This window comes from Sabethes cyaneus, chromosome 1, assembly GCF_943734655.1.
Source record: "Sabethes cyaneus chromosome 1, idSabCyanKW18_F2, whole genome shotgun sequence".
Lineage (NCBI taxonomy): Eukaryota > Metazoa > Arthropoda > Insecta > Diptera > Culicidae > Sabethes > Sabethes cyaneus.
The window spans coordinates 156214356-156231218 of NC_071353.1; the positions used below are offsets into that span (position 1 = coordinate 156214356).

Genomic DNA, 16863 nt, shown 5'->3' on the forward strand with positions numbered 1-16863 from the left:
TTATGCGGTTTTTTTACGCGAATTTCTGAATTTACGCGGTTTTTACGTGATTTTCGGAGTTTATGCAATTTTTTACACGAATTTCGGAATTTACGCGTTTTTTTTTACGAGAATTTCGTAATTTACGCGTTTTTTTTTAACTCGAATTTCGGAATTTACGCGGGTTTTTTTACGCGATTTTCGGAATTTACGCGGTTTTTTACGCGATTTTCGGAATTTACGCGGTTTTTTACGCAAATTTCGGAATTTACGCGTTTTTTACGCGAATTTCGAAATTAACGCGATTTTCGGAATTTACGCGGATGTGATCAAAACGTCTATTTTTTCGCGTAGTGTTGAAATCCACAAAGTTTTTTTTTACGCGAAATTTAGGTTTTTTTAACGCGAAATTTGGAATTTACGCGGTTTTTTAAGCGATTTTTGGAATTTACGCGGTTTTCATTTACGCGGGACGTATCCTTCGCGTAAAAAGCGACCTAAGTGTATTGTCATCGTATTTCCATCATTTGTTCGTTTTGTTTTTGCATCTGTTACTTGTTTCTTTGTCACTTTTATGGTGGCTTTTGCTGTTTTTGTCACCTTTTTTGCTGTTTTGATGTCGTCGTTTCGTAATCTTTTCGTCTACGTCAGTTTTTTTCCCATTTTTCGTCGTCCTATTTGCTGTCTATAAAACAAAAATACTTTCGTGTTTCTTCTATCATCTTGCTGTGATGTATTCGTCAGCCTTTCGTCGTTTTTTTGCATGTTTTGTCCCTGTAGTCCCTTTTGTCGCTGTTTTTGGTGTCTTTTCGTCGTATTTTTGTGCTATTTCCGACCTATTCTCATCGTCTTTCACCGTATATTCTTTAACATTTTTAGCGTATTTGCACTTTTGTGCAAATGCACTTTTGTATCTTTTCATAACTTTTTTGTACTAATTTTCTCCAAATACAATCAAGCACAATACCCATAAAACAAATGTAATTAAGAGTGATCACACATTCGGGTGGATTTCGCTCCTCTATTGATTTTAAAACGAAATTGATGCTGCTGGGCACCATATGAACATGACTTAGTAACGGAATAAAATCATTATTAAGATAATTTCAAGTTTCACTTGAAATTGGCAGCTGACAGAATACCGTTTACCCTTTAGCATAGTTAATACTTCCATCGAACAACTTCGAATGGCAATTAAGCCATTGGCAATAGCTCCAAGACCTATCAGTGACCTTCACGTAGGTTTCACTGCTTCCAGTTTCGGAGATTATTGCGTAATTATGGGCTCATATTAATACATAAATGAAAGATTTATAAATAGCACCTTTATTCCACCTTCCCGTGCGTGAACGTTCCGGACCGGGGCAAACAGTTCTCTAATTAATTGCTGTTTCCGATTTGGCTGGCCGGCCGACCGACCGTATCGAATCTATACCGAACATTTTCTACGTGGCAAAACTGGACCAAACACTGGTCGAGATAACCATCATCATCATCATCATCATCATCGGATGGAATGATGGATCGATGAAACGAAAAAGTGGCGCAAAGTTTTTATCCAATCGAAGATCTATCTGTACGTACTGGGAAAGTATCCGCTAGGCAGAGCTCTCAATTTTTTTTCCCGCACACGCCGCACACGGCGGCGGTCGAGATAACAGTATTGGCCACCTGCCTCCCGCCCGCCCCTCTGGTTGTTCCAGGGTTCCTATCAGTAAGCCACCTGAAATCGAAGAAATAATCAAAAAATTACCGGTCCGAAATTGCAACCTGATGAAACGATCGAAACGTTTTATCATCATTTCCATTCACGCATACTCATACAGACAAATCTAATCAGTTCCGTTTGATTTCCTCCACGTCCGGAAAAACTGGACCACGCAAATGCGCCTCATCGACGTTACTGATTTTTTGTTTTTTTTTGCTCTCTTCTATTATTTTAATAGTACTGAACGTTGCCGCCGGCAAGGCTCCCATGCAAATCTCCACGGACGCCGCCGGAATCCCGCAGAAGGCCATCGACGGGTCAACGTCGGCGTTCTTTTCGCCGGAGACCTGCTCGCTCACGAAGCCGGAACGCGTTCCCTGGTGGTACGTGAATCTGCTGGAACCGTACATGGTTCAGCTGGTGCGACTGGACTTTGGAAAATCCTGCTGTGGTAAGTACCCTCTAGCTAGGCTAATCAAAGTTTATCGATCCATCCGATCGGCCGTTTATTGTAAACTATCTTTACAAGGTTAGTGACTTGCATCGCATGGCTTCGCAATGCATTTTGAACAAATTATTCAGTAGCCAATATCAGTCAGTCAGTCGACGTCGTCGTCGTCGTCATCATCGACAAACAAAAACAAGCGGTAACAAGCCAACTCCATAAAACAACAATAAAACATCGACTAGCAACTTTAGCAACTTTCACTTTACCTCCGTCACCGTCACACCTTTCTTTTCCGTCCCGTTGAGTTGGATGGCGGATTTACCTAGCAGTTGGCTCAGTTTATTGCGAACCTCGCTCGGTCTCTTTCGGGGGCACGTGCTCTTTGACAGCGTGGCACAGGATACTTGGTGACCAAGTCTGCCACTTAGTTTTTGTCAAGCGAAGCCAACAGCACTTGCTACGTACGGCACGGTTGCTTCCCATCGGCAGTCGTCGGTAGGTCGTTGGACCTTGAAAGAAGGCCCACCCATCACGGGGGATGCCGACGGAGGAGAAGAAACGTGGGAACGCAAATCCAGCGACTAATTGATCCGCACTGGCAGCTAACCTAGCTGGGGCTGGGTGGATCAATTTCTTCTCGCAGCTCAGCTCAGCCTGAACTGAACTTAAACTCATTGACCTCCGACAAGCAAATTGCACTCGGATCGCAAGCAAGTGAGGTCGTGGCAACAATTTGGATCATCACTTCAGCGCTCCGCGCTGCTGTTCCGCGGCAAGACTGAACAGTAATTTCGACCTACCTGGCCCCCAAACAACCAGACCACTACGGTTGCGGTTAAACGGCATGTCTCAGCTCAATGTGGTCTTCAGCAACTTTTTGAAAGAAAAAATGATGCATCTTTTGAAGGGGTCGTCCCCTGAAGGGGTATTTAGGTGTTACTTTCCAAACAATTTAAGTAATAACTTTTAGTGTAAATTTTTTTTCACCTGTTTGGTTTCAAAGTATTAAAGATAAACAAATTTCAAGCATTTTTTCTGAAGATATAAAACTTCTACCATTTACCCATTTTCAGCAATAGACTTTTGTTTATAAACGACCCCTCAAATCATATTTCGTCTTGTAACATGTTTATTTCAACAGACAGGTCAATGTAATGTTCTAGACAATATTTTGCACATAAAAGCGGAATATTTTTGTTGAAGTTTGTTTGGCTTTTTCTGCATTAATCAATAAGATTTAACTGTTCTTAGGCTAAAAACTGTTTGATGAAAAATGTGTATTTTTTCAAGGGTGGTGTATTCGGAGAAGTAAAATAAAAAATATAGCGCATCTTCCTGCACTATTGGGGTGACCATGAATTCACCTATTAGGGTGATACAAACTTTTGTTTTCTTAAATAAGGCCATTGCAAATCATATTTAAAGTTTTTGTCACCCCCCCTCCCCCCTTGGAAATTGGCTTGAAAAATCGGGGGGCAAAAAAATAATTTGTAGGATATGAGTCAATTTTCTTTTTATAAAATCAATTGTCTGTGGGCTCTGCAGTCTGAAAAACTCGAAAAATGAGTCTCCGAGTTGAATTAACGCTTCTAGCACGAAACAGAAATGGAAATTCGAACAATGGAATTTCCGAAAATCGTCCAAAAAAATTTTCCTTCGTTTTTGTCTTTTTTCGTATATTTTTGCATAGAAAATAATAACGTATTCATTATAAGCAAGAATAGATTCGGTTTTCACGTTTAAACCTTAAATAAAAATTCTCAAAATCCATGTTTTATTTTGCTCGATTAAAAAATTCACTTTGTTTTTTTTTCGCCCCCCCCCCCCCCTTCAGTGGCCGAACACCGGAAGGACAAAAACTTTATAAAATATTTGTAATGGCCTAAATTAAAAAAAAAAAAAAGTTTTTTTTCTCCAAAAGTTGCAGAACATACTAAAATAAGCAACTCTGCTGAATAAAGTAACTATTTATCTCTTACCGGTTGCGAAATATAATGAAGTGTTAAAAAAGAGCACTTAAAAATCAATTACACCCAATAACTTTGCACACGATTATTTTATTGCTTTCAAATGTTCTACAAAGTTATTCAGTATGTTGAAATACATATTTACTGTGAAGACTGTTTGACGCTAGGACGCATATTTATTAAGCTATAAAATGCATGAAAAATAATCCACGACAAATTGGTATGCAAACTAATTGGCAGATACTTGCAGATGGCTAAGATATTTGGATTTTTCATCAGACGGTTTTAACCTAAAATCAGTTATATCTTATTAATTAATGCATATAAAGCAAAACAGTCTTCAGCAAAAATATTCCTCTTTTATGTGCAAAATATTTTCTAGAACATCACATTGAGCTGTCTGTTGAAATAAACATGTTACAAGAAGAAATATGATTTGAGGGGTCGTTTGTAAACAAAGGTCTATTGCTGAAAATGGGTAAAAGGTAGAAGTTTCATATCTTCAGAAAAATTACTTGAAATTGGTTTATCTTTTATATTTTGAAACCAAACAGGTGAAAAAAAGTTTACTCAAAAAGTTATTACTTAAGTTGTTGTTTAAGTAACGCTTAAATATTGGACGACCCCTTCAAAATATGCATCAATTTTTTATTCAAATAGTTGCCGAAGACCACATTGAGCTGAGACATGCCGTTTAACCGCAAATATTTTTGTCCCGAAATTTTAATTTCTGGCCCATAGTGCAGACGGGGACACAGGCGAAAAATGTTTCGACACAGATAATTGTCGGTATGCGGTCTGCGCTTGCAGATTTAGCTTACCTCGGAAGGTGAAGGGCAAGCGATGTGATCTGTTAGATCGATGCTCGAGGGAAAAATTCGATGCACTATTTTGCTTTTTTGCCCAAAAGAGTTACTTCAGATGATACCCACAACGCACTTTTAGTAGTTTTCTATAACGGTATATTTTCACAATCGACGGGAAGGGAACGGTAGAAGAAAGTAATGAAAGAAAGGTGATGATAGTATCCAAACAGAACGCGTTGCCTTAATGACTCCTTTACCTAATTTTCCGTTTTTTTTTCCTTTTCACGCCTTGTCCCGTTCTGTTTGGATACTATTAACACCTCCGTTTCAGTACGTATTTCCAGGCTTCTTTTTTGGGTTTTTGTTCAGTAGATGATCATTTGACTACAGCGCCTCAACGAAACAGAATTCGAAAAGTAGTGCAAAGGGCAATTGTAGAGTTAATTATTAACTACTACTAGCTGATTGCCCAATCTCATTTAAGCCCATTTGTCACTAAATCATTTGTATATCTGTTTTTGTAACGAAAACTCTCATAATACAGGGATACCTCGATATAAGACAACCTCGTTATAAAACAACCTCGATATAAGACAATTCGATATAAGACAATTTTTACCTCGATATAAGACAAATCCCTTTGACATAGTTGGTAACGACACCAGAGCACATTTTCCATTCCAAAAGCGGCGCCATAAATTTGTTTATTATTTCGAAATAATCCCAAAAATTGTAAACAACTAATAGCTCAAACAATATTAAATAGTTCAAAAAACATAAACACACAACACAGAGCAAAATTGGTGACTGCTAATGCTAAATTTTTGTGAAAAAATCATGTTTCGATATAAGACAATTTCGATATAAAACAACTTTTTGAAATTATAAATTGTCTTATATCGAGGTATCCCTGTACAAAAATAAAACCCTTTTTTTTCCTTTTGAATATGTCTAGTCCCTTTGTCAGTTCCTCTCACGTGGTTGGGGGATACCACTTGTAAATCTGTCTTCTTCTCGGTAATCCATATAAAGCGACACAAAGCCTTTTTTACGTTTTTGAACCTCCACCTTTTTAATGGCCACCCTATTCCCCCTTTCAGAAATAAAACAACTTGTACAACTGCTATCGATTCAAATGCAAGAGAAACGCACCCCCTTACCCGTTTGAATCATTCTCTCCCCTTGTAAAAAACCGTCTCCCTCTTTTGTCTACCCCCCCCCCCCCCCCCCCCCCCCGGTGATGATTCTTTCATGCCAAAATGAATGAATTTGATGAAGATACAGTCCAGAAGTTCCGGAGCTATGGCGGAACATACATTCATGCTCACGTTCCTCGTCCCCCTACATGTCGGCTCCTTCCCAGTCAGCTCACCCTTCTGTCCTGTAGCTAATTATGCATCGGTTAGCTCAATGAAAATCGCTATAATGGAAACGAAACAATGGTTTATTTACCATATATTCCTTTTCGGTGGAATCCTCCTCTTTTCTCAAAGTAATTTGCATAACAACTGCAATCGGTTTAAGGTGAAGGTCATCAGAGTCCAGTTGCTTTTTTACTGATTGCAGTACTTGTTGCCACTATCGTTTTGTTGAGAAACGAGTTGCTAGTAGGGGACATGTGTATAATGTGGCACAGGTGGGCAATACGCCCCAGTTCGTTTATTCCTAAACTAGCACAAATTAAAATGCAAAACTAATGAGAAATCTTAAAATACCATGACAATAGCCTACTATGCAAGTTTGACAGTTGTCACTGGCTGTCAACCCAAAAGGAAAATAAATTTGTTTTTTTTGCGACGGTGCAATATGCCCCATGTGGCTATAAATACAGATAATTGGTCCATTTCATGCTCAAATGTTTACGTTGGCATCACTTTATAAGGCTTGTTCGCGACAAAATTTGGACACCCCTAAACACACACAGCTTTGGAAATACATTAACAATGAGTGAAATATTTTGCAGAGTGGTAGACGTATGTCTGTTCTTTCTGAAAATATGACACTTGTTTATATTACAAGCGCTCAACGTAAAATGGCGTCCAAAGAAGAGCAGATGCGATAAGCAATTGTGTGCGGTCGCAATGAAAATCCGCATCTCTCGTTAAGAAAACTTGTCAAAAAGTTTGGATTTCCTCCAAGTACTATTCACAGTGTTTTAAAATCGTTCGATACTCGCTTGACAACAGCTAAGAAGAAGGGAAGTGGAACAAAAACGGATCTGAGGAACCACCACAAGGATGCGAAGGTAAAACAAATATTACGGAGAAGACCAGATCTTTCTGTACCAACCATTGCTCGTAAAATAAAAATGTCGCCAACATTCGTGCACACTTCTAAGCAACGACAAGTCTTTCAAGGTGAGGACTGTTCCAAACCGTAATGATAACTAAAATACGACGGCCAAAATACGCGCTCGTAAGCTTTATCGCGAATATTTAACGAAGTTTCCATGCGTTATAATGGACGATGAAACGTATGTCCTAGAAGACTGTAAACAGAAACGGATGGAGTTGCAGAGCATTTTAGGACAAAGAAGAAAGCCAAGTTCCCTAAAAAATATTGAGTGTGGCAGGACATATGCAGTTGTGGTCGAGCAAGCAAAAGTTACACCACTACGGGAACGGTTAACAAAGAAATATACCGTGAAGAATGCCTGCAGAAACGGTGGTTACCGTTCCTACACAGCCATGATGTACCCTCGCTGTTTTGGCCTGATTTGGCATCCTGTCACTACGCCAAAGATATTTTGGAATGGTATGATGCTAATGGAGTCTATATTGTACCGAAGAAGGTGAATCCACCTAACTGTCCAGAGTTACGCCCCATCGAGCGGTATTGGGCTTTGGTGAAGAGAGAGCTGTCTCAGCACAAAGCAACAAGCAACAACTATAGATAAATTTCGAAAATCTTGGACAAACTCAGCTAAATTGGTTGCCAACAGGTCTGCACTGACCCTCATTGCAAGGGTAAACTCCAAAGTTCGCCAATTTTTTATGCAGACCAAATAAGTAATGTTAATTTATTTGATAATTATTAACGATACACACATAAATGATATAATATTGTTTCATGGATTAAACTCCTAGCAAATTGTTTTCATTGCAAAATTGAGGTGTCCGGATTTTGTCGCGAAAAAGCCTTATAAACGTCCGTTTCCTTGGCAACGCACAACAACGACGGTCGCGGATTCGGAATTACAATCGAAACGAAGTGAAGTTTTTCCTATCAATTCAAGTGATCAGTTTTCGAAAATTCATTATAATACCTTACTAAATAACTGTTCGGGTGGTGAAACAAAATTTTTTGTGCCTCAAGTTAAGTTTCGCGAGTGATGTGATGACTGAAAAGGCTGAAAAAATTACTGAAAACCCGACGGCAACAAAGTGAAAATATAGTGATGAATATTGATTGGTCACTAATCTCAGTATTTAGTGTAATTAATGACCTAAAAAGTAATAGAACTTATAGGATGCAATGTTTGGTGCTTCGTGTTGCAAGATCTTGTTACGGCTAGCCGGTTAGTTGAACTAATTTTATATTTTTGTGATGGTTTCTCGAGTCTATGGAAGCATGTGGGTGCACTGAAGAAGGCAAGGGAAGGGTGATATTCGGCCATAAATGGACTCTGACGACCTTGTCGTTAAATGCAAGGGAAACGGAACCCCTTTAACTTGTTTAGATCTCTCCCCCTTTGTTAGGGATTCGTGCCTTTTGTCCCCAGTGCTGATTCCCTAATGTCAAGGAACATGTGTGCCAAGTTTGGTGAAGATCGGCCAAGGCGTTCTGGAGTTATGGTGGAACATACATACAAACATACCTTCATATTTTAACTTAACTCGTATTCGAGATTCTGCCAAGACGCTTAACGTAATAACTTTTAATTGGTTCAAAAGAATAATCGCTACTTAGTGAAAAGCAACGGAAACTTTAAAGTTAAAATTTTCCCATATATTTTGCTTGTGCTAGCCTTACTTTCCAGGCACGGACGACGATTACATTCACCATGTTTGTGGTTGTGGCTGCTGCTGCTGCGGCAAGACAGAGAAACAGAATAAACTGGCGGCGGTTGCGTAGTTCTGCCTTCTTGACATGTAAAGACTGTTGAAATGACATAAAAAAGGTAATGCAAAGCCATTATTATAGCTGATTACAGTAACTTTCTACTTCGATCAAGCTTGGGCCCCACACCGACCGGTGTGAATCCGACAATAGATGGCGTCGTTTAGAAATTTATTGTACAAGTTTCACTTTCGATCGTGTTCTTTTTGCTTGCTACAAAGCAAAACAAATCCTGCTACATTCCAATTTGGAAACTTGATCTTATTTTTATACGACAGGCGCCGCAACCAGCAGTAAGAGTGCAGGACAATTGTAGGGCTGGTGCATCGATTCTATTGACTATATCAGCCTCTCCCAGTCGAGATTCGAACATGCGACGTCTGGCTTGTTAGACCAGTGTCGTACCTCGAAGCCAACTGAGAGGCTCAGGATTTTTAGCCGCTTCATTCCGCTGCAAACGGGCAGTCATGGACTGGCTAATGTAAAACAATTTTCGTGCCTTGGCGGTTGCAGTCGTGGAATGAGAGAGCAGACAAGAGCGATTCTAAAATTCTAAAATCCTCCGATGCACAATAATATTTAGCACTATTATTTACTTAACACTATTTTTCGCCACACAAAGGTCAACATGGTGTGAAAAATTTTCTTTAATATTCAAGGTTTCTTCGCAGAAACCCGCCTAACGTAGTTCTACGCCAGCTGCACGGTTGTGTCTGGAACACAACCCTTCTGATTTTTTTTGGAATAGACGAAAATCGGAGACAAGCTAAAACACGTCCACGCACAATAGCTAGCTGTCAAAAACTGACTGACCCTTTAAACTGACCGAAATTGTCAACATCAGTAATGGGTAATGAGTACCAACATAACGCCACAAAAAGATCGAAAATCGAACATTTTAAAGCTCAACTAGTCTAATTAAGCCCAATTTCATGCCTAATTCCCAGTTAAATTCCAAATCCAATTTCTAGTTCAATTTCAAAGTCTGATTTCATGTCTAATTGATTGTCCCATCCTAATCTAATTTAATTCCATTTTCACCTCTGATTTTAAGTCTAATTTTGTCTGTCCAATCTGGTGTCCCAGTTTCAGTCTAACTCCGAGACTAATTTAGTTCCAATTTCATCTCCGATATCAGATCCAATTTCAAGTACAATTCAGTGTCCGATTTTAGGGCCAAAGTCACATTTTAGGGCCAATTTTTAGTCTATTTAAATTTCCATTTCACCACCGATGTCAAGTGTATTTTCAAATCCCATTGAGGTCCAATTTCATGTCCAATTGCAAACCTAATTTAAAGTTTTCAAAATTTCAAGTTCAATTTAGGTAAGATTTCATGTCTACGATTTACAGTCTAATTTCAAGTCCAATTTTAGTCCACTGATGTCCACCTAGGTAGCCAATAAGCATTACCAATAGTATTCAAATGCAAGCCAATAAGAATTTAAGTCGTCCCAAATGTTATTTAAAATCTACTTTGGCGAAATATAAAACTAATTTACTACTAATCCTCTTATAGTGCTGACGATGCTTATTCGCAGCTGATTACCAACCAGAAGAATTTTAATGGAATTTCGAATGCCAAATTAATGCGAATAGGTTGTCAAAACCAGCTTGTACTGCAACAACGGGCCGTATAAAATGCCAGATATGCTAGGAAGCAGCTGATTTACTGCTTGCGTTAATGCTTATTGGTTACCTGAGCAGTCCAATTTCTAGCCGAATTTAAATTTGATTTCAAGTCCAATTTGAGCTCAACATCTAGTCTATTCGACTTAAAGTCCAATTACATCAAATTAAGATCCAGTTTGAAGTCCAATTTTTAGTTCAATTTTATTCCAATTTTAAACAAAACCGCAACTTTTCTATAAAATTTAATGTAAAAAAGTCTTGTAAAAAATAGTGGAACACCTAATTTTGGATAAAAAGAATAAAAATTGGCATGACAAAAAAACGAAAGAAAAAACATGACAGAAGTTTAAACGAAACATAAAATGTGGAAAACGGGAGAAAGGGGGAAGACGAAACAAAAATTTAAAGAAAGAAATTTAGCACAAAAAAGGAGAAAAAATGGGATAAAAAAGGAACAGGAAAAAAGGGTAAATACGAAAGTGGAGTAATGAAAACAGAAAACGAAACAAAATGCGACGGAAATGAATGAAAACGGATAACAAACCGGGATAAAAGGAAAACAATGCGCAAGAAAAGGAGGAAAAGTATCGGAATAGACGAAATGAAACGAAAACCGGCATAAAAAAAAAAGAGTTAAAGGCGAAAACCGGGAAAAAAGAAAAAGAAGAAACGAAACAGAACACAAGAAAAGAGGGAAAACGGGCCTGAAAACGAGACAAAACGGAAGAAAAAAGACCAAAATGGCTCGGAAAAGAGATAAACAAGAAAATCAAGATTGCAAAGTGCGAAAACCGGAACAGGCAAAGAAAGGAAACGGAACAGAGGACGATGGAACATGTTGCAGAGAAAAAGCGAAAAAAAATTAACGCGACAGAAAAGGCGAAAAATGGGAGAGAGTCAAACGGTATATAAAAGGGCAAGTTGGGACAAACAAAACGAGTAAATGGGTCAGAAAACGAACCAAAGAAAAAGGTAAAACGCGACATAAAAGCGAAAAACAGGAAACATAAAGCAGAATCTGGAGAGAAAAAGAAAACAAAAGCCAAACACAGAATAAATGTGACAGAAAAGAAGATAAGAAGTCCAATTCCAAGTCTTATTCAATTGCAATTTCAAATAGAAACTTCGAATTGGAACTTGTTACCTCCAGAATTGAAGCTGTTGAGCTCGGAAGTAATGTTTAAGAGAGACTGCTTGTTATTTTTCAACCAATAATTAGGCCATTGCAAATAATTTCAAAAGTTTTTGTCACCCCCCCCCCCCCTTGGAAATTAGCTTGGAAAATCAGGGGGCAAAAAAATTTGTAGGATATGAGTTAATTTTTATTCATAAAATCAATTGGGTATTTTAGCGGTATATAAATTTTCACATATTATGGCAACATATGATGTCACTGTATCGTCACATGAAGACTTTTTCAAATTTGACGAGCGAAAGTAATAAAAAAAAACATTTTTTTAATTTAAAGAAATTTTTTGGGATAAGACGATAGCTTAAAAGTAAACCACTTTTCTTCTCAACTCACCTCAGACAACACAGTGAATAGATAAACTATGGTCATCGGACGATACAGGTTTTATATGGGAGCTGTCAAAAGCTCGGTCAAAATGAAGAGCTCTATTAGAAAGATAGAAGAGAGGGAGAGAACTTCTGACATCATTTCCATCAATCAGCTTGGTTGATATCTGTCAACAGCAAATCATTCTAATTTTAATTTTTATTAATTTTTTCATTAAATATTGACTTAATTGAAATAAAAAAAGAACCTTTAGATTCAGGAAACGACGGGCTATCAAATGAGGTGAAAAAACTCACATTTTTGGGGAAATTGAAATACCCAATTGTCTGTGAGTTCTTCAGCCTGAAAAACTCGAAAAATGAGTGTACGGGTTGAGTTAATGTTTCTAGCACAAAACAAAAATGGAAATTCGAACAACGGAATTCTCGAAAATCGGCTGAAAATTTTTTCTTTCGTTTTTGCCTTTTTTCGAAGATTTTTGCATGGAAAATAATCTATACCTATAAAAATGGATTTCTGTCTGTCTGTCTGTCCCTATGTTCCTTTTAGAATCGAAAACTACTAAACCGATCGGCGTGAACATTTGCATGTAGGGGTTTTTGGGGCTAGAGAAGGTTCTCTCGATAGCAAAAGAGCCCTCCCCTAACTAAGAGGGGGGGCTCCCATACAAATCTATGCCTATAAAAACGGATTTCTGTCTGCTCTGTGTTCCTTATAGAATCGAAAACTACTGAACCAATCGGAGTGAAAATTTGCATATAGGGTTTTTGGGAGCCAAGGAAGGTTCTTATGATGGTTAGAGACCCCTCCCCCACTAAGAGGGGGGGCTCCCATACAAAAGAAACACAAATTTTTGCATAACTCGAAAACTAATCAAGCAAATGGAACAAAATTTTACATGTGGGTGTTTTTGGAGACAAGAATTTATTTTATGGTGGATTGAAACCTCTTCCCACTTTAGGACGGGGGGGCTCCTATACAAATGAAATACAAATTTCCTCATAACTCGAGAACTAATCAATCAAATGGAACCAACTTTGGCAAGTGAAGGGTATTGGAGGCATGAATTTTTTCTATGATGAATTAGGACCCCTTACCTTTTTAGGAGGGGGGGCTCCCATACAAATGAAATACAAATTTCCTCATAACTCGAAAACTAATCAAGCAAATGAAACCAAATTTGGCATGTGGGGGATTTTGCAGGCAATATTTTTTTATGATGGTTTGAGACCCCTCACCCGTGTGGTAGGGGAATTCTTCTTCTTCTGTTGGGTACTCTCACCCTCAGTGGTAGGGGAATAAGGACTCTCATACAAACAAAACAGGAAATTTTGCGTAACTCAAAAACTAATCGAACTCGAGAAATTTTAAACTCTTCCATAAAACATAACAGACAATAACAAGACCACCAAAAACTATCTGCAGCCCCCCGCAGAAATCACCTCTGTCTAGGTTTATTTGTTTTCCTCGGTCTACTGACCTCTATTACTTTCCTTCAGTTGGGTCAAAACGAGCGACGAGTAAGGAGAGGATTACTCCGAGGATCGAAAAGGTACTTTTCACAAAAAGGTTTTCCGTGAAATGGTACATTCCGCGTAAGGGTTTTCGCGAAATGGTATTCGGCGAAATGTTATACAATCACGGCAAATATTTAAGTGCTATCCGCTTTATTTTATCTGGCTAAGTAACGGGGGGATTGTTTTCTACTTTACTGTAAGGAAAAATTGAAAATTTGTAAATTAAACTACTCATGCTTTCATAGTGACGTAACTGCCAAAATGAATTATCAGAGGGTTGAGCTCCTCAGAAACTTGCTAAACTCGAGTTTGTGACAGATTCACGGTTTATGTACAACACATTTTAATGTGTGGCAATACGAAGTTTGTCGGGTCAGCTAGTAAATAAATAATTAAAATAAATAATTCTGTTTATTTCATGTTAAAATAATCGCTTCTGTTCAATTTCAATATTAATTTTAAGTCTGATTTCCAGTTCCATTTGAAGTAAAGCTCCCAAGTAACAATGTGAGTTTTATTGTACTCTTATGGCGGTCTTCAAGACTAATTTTGGTCTTGAATGCCATCATAAGAGTGCAATAAAACCCAAAATGTTACTAGGGCGTCGAGTCCATGCTAGACCAGTTTCAAGTCTAGTTTAATCTAGTTTAATCGGCCGGTATTTTTGTGAAAAGTAGTATATGCGATAAACAAATTTGATGTTTACATCGGCATAGGACTTAGCAAAGTCGAAAATTGTAAAAAATATATAACAGATTGAGCGTCTTTCTTTAGTCTCACAGAGGGCTTCTAGATAGGACAGGTTTTTCCCTAGTGCCAGCAAAAAGCAATTGCTACTCACCTCGAGGGAGGAAGCACCGAAGCTTCTGGTCACGCTCTGATAAACTCCCCTCAGCCCACTTGCACCGCGGAACAATCACTAAAGATTCCAGTCCAGTACAAGCTGCCAAGAAAAGAAAGAAAAAAGTTCTCGATTTCAACGCAAACATTTGACGTTCTCTCTACTGGTGACTGGCGACTGGCGACGATGACGACGCTTTGCCCCCGGCTTCAGGTTCCTCGCTTGCTGCGATCATTTCACTTTTCTTGTCCGTCCCTTTCCGTTCCCACCCGGCGCGCATTTCCTTCGCGTTTACGCTGCGCTCATGCAAATTGCTGCGCCGCCGCGCCGCTGTACTGGGCGATTGCGACCGCAGAATGGAACGCGCACACGCGGCGGCGTGCGGGCGGCGGAGGCACCGCACAAACTACGCAAATAGGTGTACTACGTTTACGTGTTTGCCATCGGGCAAACAACAAACAGAGAAAATAAATAGAAAGTGAAAGCGGCGGCCGGGCCGCGTCGAGCCGTCCGATCGCTTTCGAGCCATTTTCGCGGAAATGAGAAATTGGCCGTTTCGAAGCGGCGCGCGGCTTGCCGGTGCTGTTATGCAGCAGCAGCGCTGCTGCTGCTGCTGCTTCCAATAATGGTCTTATTGGGAGGGCTTTGTGACGTAAGTGCGATCCGCGCAGCGGAGAGGAAGAATTCCGCGCTATCATTGCGCATTCGCGGTTTTATGTAACACGCGCGCGCGAGCGCGCAAAAAATCCATGAGTGGTAGAGTGAAATTCTAATTTTTTCTTTCTTTTTTTTGTTGTTCAAGGAAATGGCAAACCGGCCACCATTGTGGTTCGCGTCGGTAACAATCGGCCGGACTTGGGCACGAATCCGATCTGCAACCGGTTCACCGGTTCGCTGGAGGAAGGTCAACCGCTGTTCCTGCCGTGCAACCCGCCGATGCCGGGTGCCTTCGTGTCGGTCCATCTGGAAACCGCCGGCCCGAGCCAGCTGTCGATCTGCGAAGCGTTCGTCTACACCGATCAGGCGCTGCCGATCGAACGGTGTCCAGCGTTCCGCGACATGCCTCCGGGCGCGTCGGCATCCTACAATGGGAAGTGCTACATTTTCTACAACCGACAGCCGGCATCGCTGCGCGATGCGCTGGCTTTCTGCCGCTCGCGCGGAGGAACTCTGATCAATGAAAGTAACCCTGCGCTGCAGGGTTTCATCAGTTGGGAACTGTGGCGCAGGCACCGAAGTGATACGTCGTCCCAGTACTGGATGGGAGCGGTGCGGGATACGCAGGATCGGAACAGCTGGAAGTGGATTGGCGGCGAGGAGGTGTCGGTTTCGTTCTGGAATTTGCCGGGCGGCGACGAGGATTGTGCCCGGTACGATGGGTCCAAGGGTTGGCTGTGGAGTGATACCAACTGCAATACTCAGCTGAATTTCATCTGTCAGCATCGTAAGTTTCGCGTTGTGGTTTTTTGATCCGGGACAACGGGTTGATTGTGTTTTTTTTTTCTTTGCAGAGCCGAAGGCCTGCGGACGACCGGAGCAACCGCCCAATTCGACGATGGTCGCCCCGAAGGGCTTCGATGTCGGTGCCGTCGTTGAGTACAGCTGCGACGAGGGCCACCTCCTGGTGGGACCTTCCCAGAGAACCTGTCTGGAGACGGGTTTCTACAACGAATTTCCTCCAGTGTGTAAATGTAAGGTTTTGGGGTTATCCAATTGGGTTTCGTATTCTGATGAAGATTCAATTTTGTAGATATTGAATGTGGACTGCCAGCTTCTATTCCGCACGGGTATTACGACCTGATCAACGGATCCGTAGGTTACCTTAGCTCGGTTCATTACAAGTGTAGCGAAGGCTATGAAATGGTTGGTCGAGCGTTGCTCACCTGCGACATTGACGAACGCTGGAACGGTCCTCCACCACGCTGTGAACTGATCGAGTGTGAGCCGCTTCCGACACTGTTCTCGAATGGAGTGATTATAGCTCCGAATGGAACCGTTTTTGGATCCCGTGCTGAAGTCGTGTGTAACCGTGGATTCATACCGGATACTCCGGAAGCGGAGATCTTCTGTACGGCAACCGGACAGTGGAGCAGCTTGCTGCCAAAGTGTGTTGAGGACTTGTCCAGTAGGTTACCTCCGACGACGACACCTCTGGTAACCTCGACTAGACCCCAGCCATCGATTGTGGTCGCGTCGACAACTCCAATTCCGGCTACGCTGTTCACTCAGAAGCGCCAACCATCGCGAAGGCCGACCCGACCGACGACTCGCTTCACGACAAGTACCTCGACGACCCAGACCCCACTGTTCAGCATTGAAATAGACGACGGTAACGACAGTGATGGCTTAGACGGTTTCTACGTCGGTACTAACGAGGATTACTCTCT

At 40.6% G+C, this 16863-nt stretch overlaps 2 protein-coding genes across 2 annotated transcripts in view; both read left to right on the plus strand.

Moving 5' to 3' along the window:
• The window catches only part of LOC128732346 (uncharacterized), a 174921-nt gene that overhangs the window by 135702 nt on the left and 22356 nt on the right, over positions 1-16863 (plus strand). The window contains exons 5-8 of the mRNA XM_053825592.1: positions 1926-2138; positions 15279-15920; positions 15988-16167; positions 16227-16805. Coding sequence (XP_053681567.1) covers positions 1926-2138; positions 15279-15920; positions 15988-16167; positions 16227-16805 — 1614 coding nt within the window. The remainder of the gene's footprint in view (positions 1-1925; positions 2139-15278; positions 15921-15987; positions 16168-16226; positions 16806-16863) is intronic.
• Positions 1-16863, plus strand: part of LOC128745358 (protein gone early) — a 337621-nt gene that overhangs the window by 44022 nt on the left and 276736 nt on the right. The window lies entirely within an intron of this gene.